The sequence below is a fragment of the Aptenodytes forsteri genome, unplaced genomic scaffold, assembly GCF_000699145.1.
Source record: "Aptenodytes forsteri isolate BGI_AS27 unplaced genomic scaffold, ASM69914v1 Scaffold239, whole genome shotgun sequence".
Lineage (NCBI taxonomy): Eukaryota > Metazoa > Chordata > Aves > Sphenisciformes > Spheniscidae > Aptenodytes > Aptenodytes forsteri.
In genome coordinates, this window is record NW_008794743.1 from 1,376,203 (window position 1) to 1,389,769 (window position 13,567).

Below are 13,567 nucleotides of genomic sequence, written 5' to 3' on the forward strand. Positions count from 1 at the left end.
ATGAGTCTGGTCTATTTTCATTGTGCAGAGTAACTTACCCTTGACGTGTCAGATGCAGCTGAAAACCTTTGTGCGTCCTCAGCACTTCCTAGTGTTTGGAAGAAATGACAACTTCAGAATAATTCTTCTGCCTAAGTTTGCTCTTACCAAATTGTCAAAAGGAAACTGAACACTTCCTTTTCATTTCTTGCAAAACTTAGAGTATCTCTTTCTCTGGCAGGAATCGACTTTAAGATCAGAACAATAGAATTAGATGGAAAGAAAATCAAGCTACAAATATGGTAAGTATTCCAAAGTAATTTAAGTTTTCAGTGAGTATTGAATTAATCTTTAAGCAGGAATACTTCATAGCTTTTGAGCCTGGGTGTACCAGAAGTTTCATACCTTTTATTCATTGACTGTCCATAAGGTTTATGCTTTCTTCTAGCTTGCTCTTGGAGTGGTTCTGCTTCAGTAGCACAGGAAATAGCCTGTTCACATGCGAACGTTACAGCAACTTCCCATTTTATCAAAAGCTGTCCTCTTCAATGCGCTTTTAGCTATTCCATGTGGAGGGGAAGTATTAACTCCACAGCTGTAAACTAAAATATGTGACCTAATAAAATGTAATCTCCTCTGATACTTTGATACCCAGTTGTACTCGCAGAGGCACAGGTGAGTGATAATGCTCCCATTCCTTCCATGGTGGGTTAGTAGAGACTGAGCCTCCTGATAGCAGCAGATGGGTATTTTTGGAGTAGCATTATTACACATGCCAAACTCTTTAAATGCTACTGGTGATTGTAGGGCTCTTGCTGACTTCTCAAGTTCTAGAAAAGACAGTTGTGATACTTGCATGCAAGCCAGAATTCTTGTGACTAAGGAAGTAAAGTGCCAGAAGTGGTGGGTACAAATTTTCTGTCTGTAATAGAAGTCAAAAAGCTGTTTTTGTCAGGCCTTTGGGGTTCAGCTCCCCCTAGGTGTGACTAGTAGCCAAACACTTTGGTCCTCTTGTTCACTCACAGACAGATACTGCTTTGAAGTCATCTAGGATAAAATATCAGCACACTAAGGTATAGTGGCTGATTTTAATAGCTAACGGTACGTGAAAATGCACTATCCTAAAATATTTTACTGCTGCATGTCTTAATTTTTGTTTAATGCAGGACTCGGATGCATCAGAGCTGCCTTTTTTTAATTATTCTAGGGAAGGCTGTGTAATGCTGAGTTTTATTGCTTGCATGAAAATTTAAATGCTTTTGTGCCGTAGTTATGGTGCTGCTATAACCATTGATGTAAGTAGGATAGCTTGGGAGCGAGGAAGATGTTGAGGGCTGAAGAAACTTGTGCAAACAGCTTCTAAATGGTATTTTTTCATAATGAGTATCAATACATTGTTACTCTGTTTAAAAAGACATCTCTAAGTACAGAGGAGTATAAAGATCACCTCCAACAAGTACTTGTTTTCACTGAATTTTAGGGATACAGCAGGCCAGGAGAGATTCCGCACAATCACAACAGCTTACTACAGAGGAGCCATGGTGAGTGCTCTCACTTCAGAAAAATTAGGCACAACTAGTGTAAATGGTTTGCTGTTCTTAAGGTTATATCACGTAAGTCTTCAACTGGAGGATTGGATAATTGTGGCTTGAGATGTGGGGAATAAAGTTTGTGGTTTGGTTGGGGTTTTTTTTTGTTTTGTGGTTCTTTGTTCTTTTTTAAACCTGCTGGTACTTTGTCTAGTCCTGTTTTTGTGATGAAACTTCAAGCCCTATTGTCTTTTTTAATATAATTAAAATTTCTGCAGATTACAATAAGCTAAGTTGCCAAGCTTTAATCAGACAAGGCAATCAATCCCTTTAAACATTTGAAATGTTTGAAAAATAGGTAATGAATTATTTTAATATTAAAAGTGTATTTCACTGAATTGCTTTTCCTTCAGCCAGTAGAGAATGCAAAATCTGGGCTAGATATACAATCACCTACAAAAGCTACTGTTACTTTTCCTCCATTAAGAATGACTTGAAGTCAAATAACTGACTTCGAGCCTGCACTCTTTGTGGTACAACTGCTTGTGGTGGTTCTTAATGCTGTGATTTGAGATACTTTATGTTGGGACACTGTTAATTTCAACTTGCTGATTACTAGCTATGCTGCTACTACATGTTCTTATTGCTCTGTATGAACAGATCCGTTCCATTCATAGGCTGGCTGTGGGTCCAAATAACTTCACTGTTACGGAATACAGATGGAGAAAAATAGTAATGGTTGTGGCTCTGTGTTAGAGCTTTCTAGTACTTAAAAAGGTTTTGGCAGTGACATGGTCTTCTCCCCACCTTGCAGTCCATGGCCAAGGACTTGTCTTTGTCCTATGAGGAATGATTGGAAAGGCAATAAGGAATGGAGGTGAACCTAGCAATCCGTCCTTAATGCAGCTGTTGTGTGGTTTCCCATGCTTTGCTAATTGTTGAGAGCCCATGCTAGTATATGTACATAACTGTCTGAAAGAGGTAAAGCTTTGGGGAGAGCACCTAGCGTTAGCTTTGCTGTAAGTATCTACTGGCCCCAGCAGATTGGATCTCACAGGTTTGTCATCTTTGACTGCGTAAAGCTGCTGCTTCTAAACTTGACTTTAACAATAGAGTCCTGGTTGCTGTTGTAGTAGAATTTCTAAACATTTCCTGACTATAGACTAAGAATTTAAAACTTCATATAGGTGGTGTGTTTGACCTCTAACAGTGGCAAAAGATGTTAAGTAGTAATATTTTGGGTAAATTCTCAGCAACGGCGTAATGCTTTGAAAAAGGATTATAGGTGCATAAGTCGTATGTTAAATTTCTTGCAAGTATAATCAAACCAACAGCATACATCAAAAGTCAACCAATAGTGCTAGCTCATCTAACTAGATTTTCTTAATTTTATTTAGGGAATTATGTTGGTATATGACATCACAAATGAAAAGTCTTTTGACAACATAAAAAACTGAATAAGAAACATAGAGGAGGTAGGTGCTTTGGAAAGTACTTCTTACTCGTGACATCTTATGACTTCCCTGGGACAAATAATAATCAAGTAATTATTCATTTTCGTTATAGTAGCCAACATATATGGCTAAGTTAGACTGTGCAGTGAATGCAGCAGTGGTTATTAATGGGGAGAATATTATATTGTTCATTGTCCTGCCAAAACCAGGACATTCATCTAGGGATAGAAGGTAGAAAACTTAAGTTTCAAAAGTAAGCATAAAGTGTTTCAAAACTGTTCTTACTATATGACTTTTATTGTTCTTTTTTGCTTTTGGGTGTGTCTAAGGAATGGGAAGGAGCAAGATCTTAGGGTATCTACCTTTCACTGAGATGATGACAAATCTGTCTAATTTCAGTTGTTATTGTGTCGTATGTTTGCCCGATTAGAGATTTTTGACCTTTTCATTTGGTCTTGGGTAAGCTTCCTTCCTGCTAACTTACTGTAAGTTATTTAATGGGACATGCTGTCAAGTAGGGATAGGTCATTATGAAGTTAGAGGAGAAATCTTAATTTTAGTGAAGCTGTAGTTAGGTAACAGAATCTTACTTTTTTTTTTTTCCCCCTTAAACATAAAATCCATGGGCTTTTCTTTAGTATTGTTCTTTGCCTCTTAAGCAAAATTCCTGTATTAGTGATCAATTTGATTCAATAGTGACTGGGCTAGAAAAGTTCTCTTGTTGAAGTTCTCCTGCCGAAGTGATTAGTACTTAAAAAGTCTTTTATTAATAATCTATTTTAAAAATGCAAATGTATCGCATAATGATACTCCAACCAAATACCCCAGATGTCCATGCACCACTTTGAAGTAAAGTGTGTACCGTTATATTTCCAGAATAGCCAAATGCATGTGCGCAACCTGGTACAGAGCTCATGGTGCTGTGTTTGATCTGTACTAATACTCGGGCAAATTTAATCTAGGAGTATTTATTCCAACCTGTTTTAATATTTAAATATTAAATTGCCTGTTTCAAAAGTCAGTCTCTTTCTCAATAATGTCTTCACATTAGATAACTTTTTAAAAATAAAATACTTATTTGTGGATGAGTTTGACACATAAGTTTCTTTTAAATAATGATGCACTTTGTTTCTGAGAGGTTACTTTTTCTTCTTTCAGCATGCCTCTTCAGATGTAGAAAGAATGATCCTGGGTAATAAATGTGATATGAATGAAAAAAGACAAGTCTCAAAAGAAAAAGGGGAGAAGGTAAGTTTTGGTGACTTACCTTATTTAAAAGCCTACTTTTCTTAGGATTTTGTCTGCTAGATATTTGGTATTTTTTAGGCATATGAGAGATAATGGGCCTCAAACCTCTTGTTTCAGAAACTTTCATATATTATAGGATGCCAGGTTTGTTTTTTTTGTCTCTAAATAGTGCTTGACTGTCTTCAAGTTTGAATAAACTTAATGGTACTGTTGGCTTGAGGGGAAGATCCTGTAAAGAATGTTGACCTTTGCTATAGCATGAAGAATTCTAAATCTCAATATAAGGCTTTGTATATAGTTTCATCATGTTGCACTCAATTCACCATGGTGGTTACTTACTCTTGTCATAAGTACTGTTATTAAAGCTTAAGTAGTCAGTTGTTCTGCAGAGCAAACAAGCAAGTAAGAATACTATATAATCTATCATGTACACAGCTAAAGTAGTGCAGTTGCTAGTAACACAACTTATGGAATGATTATATGTAGTTATCTGGTCCATAAATCCATATCAATGAAGATTCTATCTTGATGTTCTTTTAGGTCCTAAATAAGTCTTTTTGTGAGCAATTAATCTTTGTGTGTTTTGAATTTAAATGAGGGTATGGCCTGTTCTAATATTTTGTCTAATTGTCCAGTAACTTTAATGTTTTTGCAAGAGAAAAGCAGAAATGAAGCTTGTTTGGTTTTGTTTTTAAAGCTTGCTTGCAGCATACAGCACCTGTGCTATTATGAACCTATGTGAAACATTCCTTTTAAAAAGGAACTTCAAAAACACTGAAAAACTTTAACCTCTCTTCCAGTTAGCAATTGATTATGGAATCAAATTTTTGGAGACAAGTGCAAAATCCAGCATAAATGTGGAAGAGGTAAGAGATGGGTGTTAAACTTAGGTATATTTCTTGAACTACTAACATGGAGGTGTGTTTCATGATCTACTGGGCAGAGCTACTGTAAAATCCAGCATATCTTTGTTTTCTGGTAATGTCTGGAATTGTTTTTTTAAATGGGTTTACTATTGTTGTAGCAAACAGTTGCTTTAGATTTCTGTGCCTTGCTACTTAAATCACAAGTGCTTTTGGACAGGGAATACGTGTAATTTTAGAACAATGCTTTGTGCAGGAAATTGGATTCAAGATTCTTTACTTTCGGAATCATGTGCTACTGTGTCAAGGAGCCGTTAGGTTACTACTAAATATGTGCTATGCAGATGAGACTGAAAATTTTTATGTAACCTGGAACATCAGCATAGACTGTCATAAGCTGATGTTAGAGGAGGGAGGCGGCTTATAATACTCTATCTATAGACTTGCAATCTGTTTTCCTGCAAATAAATTTTGTGCTAAAAACACAAGATCCCTATTTGTGAGAGCATAAGGAAATAGAAGTGGAAGGAAGAGTGGCTCAACTCCAGTCTATCTTACCCTGAATCACTCTTGTCATTTCAGGGAGGGTGGGGGGAGTATCTTAACTCTATGAAAATCATGGACAAGAAAATAATATGATATCAAAAGGCAGTTACATTAAGATTCATTCATTCAGATAAGGCAGACTTGTTCTTAAATGTTGTTCCTGTATCTAATCATCTAAAAGCCTTTCCATATGTATCGATGGGATACCTTTTAAAAGTCCTCCAAACATGTACTTAATTCAGATCATGCAGCTAACATTAACTAGGAGCTAAAGAGATTGTTGCTTTAAAATAACGTGACTGAATGCCATGCCAGCCGAGCATTTTTTTCTGGTTGCAGGATGTTTGTTATACAATATAGTTAGAATGGACTTACTTGCATTGTGCTGCATCTGGAATAGTGCTTGGCCTGATTTTCACAGTGTCATTATGATTCTCACAGCAGACAATGGAAGTGTGAACATTTGCTATCCACCATTGGTATTAGCTGCTATAGTCTCCTAACAAAAAATACCCATCTTCTTCATTAGTTCCTACAGATGGTTGACTTGCTCTTTCATGACATGCCCTGCAATTTCATTTTGACTCCTGTAGGTCACTAAATGTACAACATTAGTTTGTGCTTACTCTAAATGGCTTGGCTATCTGAATATTTTTTAAAATTGTCACGAGTAGTGAAGAAAGCATTAAAAAATGCAGCTGGTATAGGCATTCAGCAAGTAACGATTTCGTCTTCTTTCCACCAAATGCTTAACTTGTGGGAAATGACACAGTTGTGATATTCTTGTGATCAGAAGTGAATTAATTTATTTGTTGTGATTTATTTGCATTAAATGAGCGTCCCTGTCCTTGGATATATTCTGAACACAATGAGAGGGGAAATGTTTACAGTTTTTTACATTCTGGAACTGTCCTTGCATTGTTGATATCTCCAGATAGCCTAAAATCTTGCTTTTCCCTGCTTCTGGAGAATTGCAGAATTTTTCTGCTACAAAAGTTTCTTTGCTCCTTCCATACATTGAAGTCTGAGATGCTGAGATTTGGCAGAGTGATTTTTTTTTTTATTTTTTTTTTTAAATAGGGATGTTGGAAGCATAAATAACATTATAGATAGCCCAGGAGCAAAACTTTTGGAGGACAGAAGGCAAGCTAACCTTATTGTGAATTCCCAGGCATGCCATCCTCAAACCTCTCTGTGGGTTTCTAGTTGCGATGCACAGTACAGTTTGGCAAAAAAAAAAAGTATTAGTGTATGCAGCCTTCTCTTCAGCAGATTTCTGCGTCCCCCCCCGCCCCCCCCCCCGAGGTATGCGATGGGAAAATCTGTTCACTTGCATCAAAGATTGGAGGGATGGAGACTAAAAATAAATAGTTTTTCCTTCTAAAGCGTGCTTATTGCAGTTTTAAGTAAACAGCTATTGTACATAGTGCCCTGCAACTTGAAGTGCTAGCAGTGCCCTACAGAATACTGTATTATTAATGTGTCTGGCTATTCCAAATCTATCTTGTCTTTAATGTGTCTTGTAACTAACTCTTTTTTTTTTTTTTTATTTCTGCTCCTCACCAGGCATTTTTCACACTTGCACGGGACATTATGACAAAGCTCAACAGAAAAATGGTTTGTATTTCCAATTGGCATACAAACTAGATACATTGAAATGATGGCTATAATAATTGGCTGAGTAGTAGCCCTACCAAAAAACTCCTGGGGATTACAGTGGATGCTAGACCAAATTTGAGCAAACAGTGCTTTATCACGCATTATTACACATCAGCGTGTAATTTTTCTTTATTTTGCATGAACATTAACATTGGGCAGCCTGAAACTGATGTGTTCTCTTGAAATGTAACAGTGTGATCCTTGCTTTATTAAATGTCAAATTACGTAGTCACTCCTTCAGCTAATACTTGAGATCTGGATTGTTGGATAAATGTTTCTTTTTAAAATAGGCAGTTTTACTGAGTGATTAACAGAGTCTGGATAATTGAGGAGCTCAAGTTGCAACAAACCTCTGCTCTGGTTATTACCTTGCAAGGGGGGAAGCGGGGAGGGAAACTAGGAAAGCTAGACTTATTTTTTTTCTGCATTTTATGATGTTGATACTCTTTTCTCTTTCAGAATGACAACAGTTCATCAGGGGCAGGTGGGCCAGTAAAAATAACAGAAAATCGATCTAAGAAGAGCAGCTTCTTTCGATGCACGCTACTTTGATGAACTTATAATGATAGACTGCAGCACACTTAGAACCTTTTCTGCTTCTTTGAAAGCACAGGGTCACAAAGCCTCAGAAATAATACCACCAAGCTGCTGCTGAGAGCTCCATTGAACGTAGACTGCGATACACAAAATACCAAGTGGATTTTGCTCACTAAGCCTATTGACCTGTCAGGCTCTCCTTTCTCAGATATGGAAGCTATGAAGTGGAGACACAAATGCAAGAGTTAACTTGTTTTCCTTTTTTACTTTCTGTTTTATTGCCTGTTGCAAAAGCTGCTATGTTTCTTTTAACTTTGCACATCCATATTGGCCTCTTACTGCCTGTTACAGCACAATCTTACATTTGTATTTGCACAGTTTGACTTGTAAGTAAGATTCTTAACAGATTTGTGCACGTTTTTCTTTCTCTTTTTAAACATTTATTTCAAGCAGAAGAGCCAGGGGAAAAATTCTCACTTCATTATTTTCTATGCTGTATACTTGTGGCCATGACTGCAGTATGGATGTTGACACTCTAGTGATGAGAATTACTGTAGCAATTGGCATTTAACAATTTGTATGGGTTTTGTCTCTTAGATGCACAAATCTGTTCATGCAGAAGCTATGGCTTCTATTCTGAATGTAGTTATGTTGCTTTTTTTTCTTTACCAGACTTAGCAAAGCTGTGTTCTGAGTTGCCAGTCACTGTCTGATTCACAGATGCACCTTTCAGTTATTTGAATAAACACAGTGTCTTTCCTCACTTAACTTCCCTTTGTTAGCTCAAACTGTCTGCACCTTTCTCTGTTTCTGATGAGGAAGTACACTCTGGAGTTGAAATCATCGTCACAAATTGGCCTCATCGCTATCACTTAAGTGGCTTGTGGAAGCTGAATGCATGAGTTTTGAGTAACCTCTTTGTGGATTCATTTGTTCAGAAATGACTGCTTCTAAAGGTGACTTCCATTTCTACTGTAATTCTGAGGATAGTTCCTTAAAGTCTGTAAGCATTGACCCTTGACAACAGAGGTGTCCAAAAACTAGCTTCCTGTGCAGTTGCTAAAGTTTATCAAGTTCTGGCACTAAGGAAACGGTCACGTTAGGGCTATAATGTGCTATTAGTTATGCAGTTAATGCTGAATGTGTGAAGCCCTCTTTGGTCTGCTCAAGCAGTTAAGTTATTTTTTCATCAAAAACTGGTACAGTGACCTAGACTGTTAGAAGCAGAGTTGAAACGTAGTTGCCTTTTTTTACTCAACTGAGCATTGTATAACCTAGTCTTTGTTCTACTACTTTTTTATTGTCTTCTGAAAAATTTCCTCAATGAGCAATTAAAACAGGTGCTTTAGTTCTGTTGATGTGCCAAACTTGGACCATTGTAAGCTTTAACTACAAGTTTGTGTCCAGCATGTTTGTCATTAGGGGATAGGTGCATTCTGTCATTGTCAAAGTTAACGTCTGACGTGCTTGCTTTTGCTTCACTACATTGTCTAGAGTCGTAAACAGTGAGTTGGTGGTTACCACAGATAACCGCTTCATTTTGTGGTGTCAGGTACTGAATTTGTCATCTCTGGGTCTGTTGTAAATATTTTGAAAGTGAACGGGCCAATAGTGTTAGATTTAAAGACTTTTGATTTTAAAAGGTTTAACATTAGTAGCTGTTTCCATTAAGTTTTAAGTGGTTATGAACCTGTCCCCACGTGTAGTTTAATAGAAATAGTTATTGTTACTAGATGGTGAATCTCATAAACTGCTGTTGCTGCACTAAAACAGAAAAATCTTCATGGCAACAAGGTTTAGTGAAAAAACAAAGCAACCCTAACTGCTCTGTTGTCTACCCTTGATGTTTTTCTTGGACGGGCTAAAGCAGTTATGTTTTCTGTATGGTTAAAAAAAGTGCTTCTATACAGAAAGTGTTGTGACACCAATTATGAATGTTGTTTATTTTCAGTAATTTACCTCTGACTTATTTGGTGTCGTAATACTTTGATTTTTATCTCAGGGGTTGTCTGCAAACCAAAACTGACATGTTCTGTGTTTGGCACCGTTTACAGAATGCTTTGTATTGTTTTTCCTGTCTTCGCTGTGTGGTTAATGTTCATTCAATATTAGTCTCCATGAACTTCCCTTTGAAAGAGCCTGTAAGTAGTAGAGTCTATGAAGTGCTTCTTGAAGCAGCAGCAAATTGGGGTATCTGCTCTGTATGGGGGCGGGGGGGAGAAAAAAACTTGCTATTTTCTTACATTTAGCTGTGCTAAACTGTACATAAATGTGAGGTAAGACCATAGGAAATTCACTTTATGCATGATAAAATAATGCAGTAAATATTTCACTTTGCTTAATGTTCATGTAAAGTTCATCTTTTTCTATTTGTAGAAGAATTTAATGCAATTTTGTTGTCCCCTGCTGAAACTGAAGAATTCTAATTTCATGTGGTCTTATGGATAAGGTAAAATGCAGATTTCTCTCTTTTTCTTTGTTGTTTTGCCCCCACCCCTCTTCTCCAGCAGTATTAAATGGCTGAGTGGCTGCACTTTATCGGTGTGCTAACTTTTGGTCAGTATAGACCTCTTCCTGTGTACAGTCTGCCTTGTCAGACATTGAAAAATGTGCTGTATCTTAGCGTGCAAATCAGCTGTATGTTTTACTGGGAATTTTTAGCTATATTTTCCTTTAGACAAGCGGGTGATGATAAATGGTATGTTCTGCCTACGCATCAGATGCTGGGTACTACAGGCTTTTCTAATATCACTATGATTGTTTTGTGCAGTCTCTGTTGCTACTTTGCTCAAGACTATATAATCTAAATTTTGAAGGACTCTTAACCATACCTCAGTGAACTAGTTAGTATTCTAATGTCCATTAGAATAAAAGTCATATAATTATTATTCATTAAGCAGCAAATGTATTTCTGTTTTGTTCCAGAAATTGCCATTAACCTTTCAGGAAAGGCAGACATTTTTTGGTGGATTTCCATAAAACAAAAATGCTGTTTATGCTATTGAATTTTATGAAATCTTTCCCTCAGACCCATGTCTGTGCACTATATCTTGACCAATATTTTTCTAAATGGTTTAAAAAAAAAAAAAAAAGCCAAACAAAACCCAAACTGGTCTCAGTGCTTTGCAATTTTAGCTTTCAGTCTGTGCTCAGCAAAACATGCACAAGAAGTTTTTGTTGAGTGTATACAGAATATTTGATTTACTTACTGTCTGGAAGTTCTATTATTGCTAAAGCTTAAACCACTCATGAAACTTAACGCAGCTCACTTTTCTAGTTGGGGGACAGTCTCAAAAATGCTAATTGACTTTTCAGACCTGTAGTTCTTTTTACAGAAAGTATTTCCCATTGTAAGTACTTTTCCCACACTAGTCTGCTAAAGTCAAGTGAATTAAGTGGATCACTTTCACAAGTGAATAAAGGAGTCTTGAATATACATATCACATTAAAATATTGTGAATGGATAATGATTTGAAAGTACGTGAATAATATGTAAAATGCATAAATGTGTTATTTGTGAAAATGCATCTGTTATTTGGTTATCTATTAATGTAACTGAAACTTTGTAATGTTAAACTTAAGGATTGGTCTGTAGGGGATAATAGGTCTTTTTTCTCTTCCATTCACTGAACTGCTTATGCCATTCTCGTTCTTATAAATAAAACTTGTATTTCTTTCTTTCACAAAAGCAGGATTTCCATTGATTTTTCTTGTTTCTGGTGAATTTAAGTATTTTAGTGCATTCCTATGGCCTTACGAACATTTTTGCAAATAAAACTTTAATTACAGTTATTTTAATGCTATATAGCTACTAAATTCAGAATAAAAAGTATAGTCCTTGAGAAAATGCTTAATTTTGAAATAGAAGTGTTCTACTGTGTGTGTTTAAGCACATTTTATCTCTGGTATAAAGGTGTAATGTGAAAAGCTCCTGCAGATAAAAGTGAACTTGTCATGTGGTTAACTTGTAAACCTAATCATTAATTGTGTATTGATGTGTATAGACAAAAAAACCAAACCCAACCCCTAAAAAAGACTTCATATTCCAATGGTTTTATTATTCCATGTGAACTTTTTTACAACAATGTGTGTCTCAAATAAAAGTTACGTAATGAAAAGTATTTGGAGTATTTTTTATGAAATATTCTGCGTAGTTTTTATACAGTTGGCATTTCCACTCTATTTTTGATACATGTGTTGTGGAAGGGTGTCCAGCTGAGTTGCATCTGCAAAGCTTTGCTTAACTTCAGTGGCAAACCACAAGGGTTTTTGTATGGCTTTGCTTGTTCCTAAACTTGACTGTTCTTTAGATTTCTCCTGAAATATCCTCTATTCCTGTAGTGATTGCTTAAATCTAAGTATATTATTTCAATGACTTTCAGCTTCATAAGGAACCATTTTTCCAGACGTTTAGTGTCATGAAATACCCTTCCAAAGTAACTTCTTAGCAATGCCAGTAAAGATAATGAGACACAATCTCCAATTTGATTAAGAATTATCTACTCACTTAAGCTGTTAACATTTGCTTTTTTGTTGTTGTTGTTTTAAATCAGTGTTATGTGAAAGCTATGACTCTTAAGTAACATGAGGCACAAATATCATGAATTACTATAGCAAATATTCTTTGTCCAGCTTCCTTCAACACTGAATATTGAAGGACTTGACAGAAATGTTTGTTGGCTATTGTATTAGCAATAGTTCTTGATTTTCAAATTACTGCGGTTTGGCAGTAACTCACAATTGGTATGAAAATTAGCAAACCTAAGGAAAGAATGGTTTTTGTCTACAAAGCAGAGTAATGGTTGAGACACCCAAATGGGTGCCCTAAGGAATGAATGGGAAACACATGGATGACAAGTGGCTTCTGAAGTTCATGCTTTTTACATCTTCATCTAATAAACTGTGTATTTAGGTGAAAGGATGTATTGTCTCTTTACCTTAAGCAACAGAAAGCTAGAGTTACATTCTTGATACACCTTATTATTTGTTGGTTTTGGTTTGTTTTGTTGTGGGTTTTTTTCAGACTGCTTCTGGCAGACAAATTTGCTGCTTTAGGACCAGCCGTTTAAACATTATCTTGCAGATCCCCTTGAACTGAACTGGTTCTAGATGCTCAGCAGTCCTAAAATCACTTCTGCAAGTCCTTCAGTTCTCACAGAAGTTAGTGGCATGTATCTGAATCCAAATAACATTTTAAATACATTTGCATTCTCCATTTGTTAAAAGGAAATAGCAGGCATACTTACACTGCTTAAAAATGGTGATTTATTACAGTTCCTGGATCTATTTTTGGTTGCAGACTAGCAATTACTATACAAATGGTGCACACTTGTACCAACAACTTGCCGCTGGTCTACATGTGTAGAATGTATCCAGCTTTTATAATCTGGTAAATTGCCTTTTTCCTAAATGATTTTTTCCAGCTTGCTTGACTAGTGGCTCTTTAGAATTCTTGAACTATACCGAAGTGATCAATATAATGTAAGATTTCAAAATCATTTTTCTTTAGAAAGATTCTAATCTTCAAGAGATACATAAATGAAGCTTTTATGTTGCATAATGTTATTCTTGCCATCTAGAAGTTTAAAGAAAGGGCATAGGTTGGAATGCAAAACATACTGAAGAGGATTTTTAGTGTTCTAGGATGTTTTGCAGTTGCTTCAAAAACTTTTTACTGTCTTCAGCAGAGCACATCAGCACTAAGCTTCTGGTGTGAACAAATGTTACATAAATTCCTCTGAGCACATATTCA

General features: G+C 36.1%; 1 protein-coding gene across 1 annotated transcript; it reads left to right on the forward strand.

Annotated features, from left to right (window-relative positions):
- Window positions 1–225: 225 nt before the first annotated feature.
- On the forward strand, window positions 226–11,934 carry RAB8B (RAB8B, member RAS oncogene family). Its single transcript, XM_009273992.2, is given in 8 exon segments — window positions 226–281; window positions 1,460–1,520; window positions 2,906–2,983; window positions 4,121–4,210; window positions 5,011–5,076; window positions 7,186–7,236; window positions 7,738–7,762; window positions 10,192–11,934. Coding segments are annotated over 7 exon segments (363 nt in total). The 5' UTR covers window positions 226–281; window positions 1,460–1,517; the 3' UTR covers window positions 10,242–11,934.
- Window positions 11,935–13,567: the final 1,633 nt, after the last annotated feature.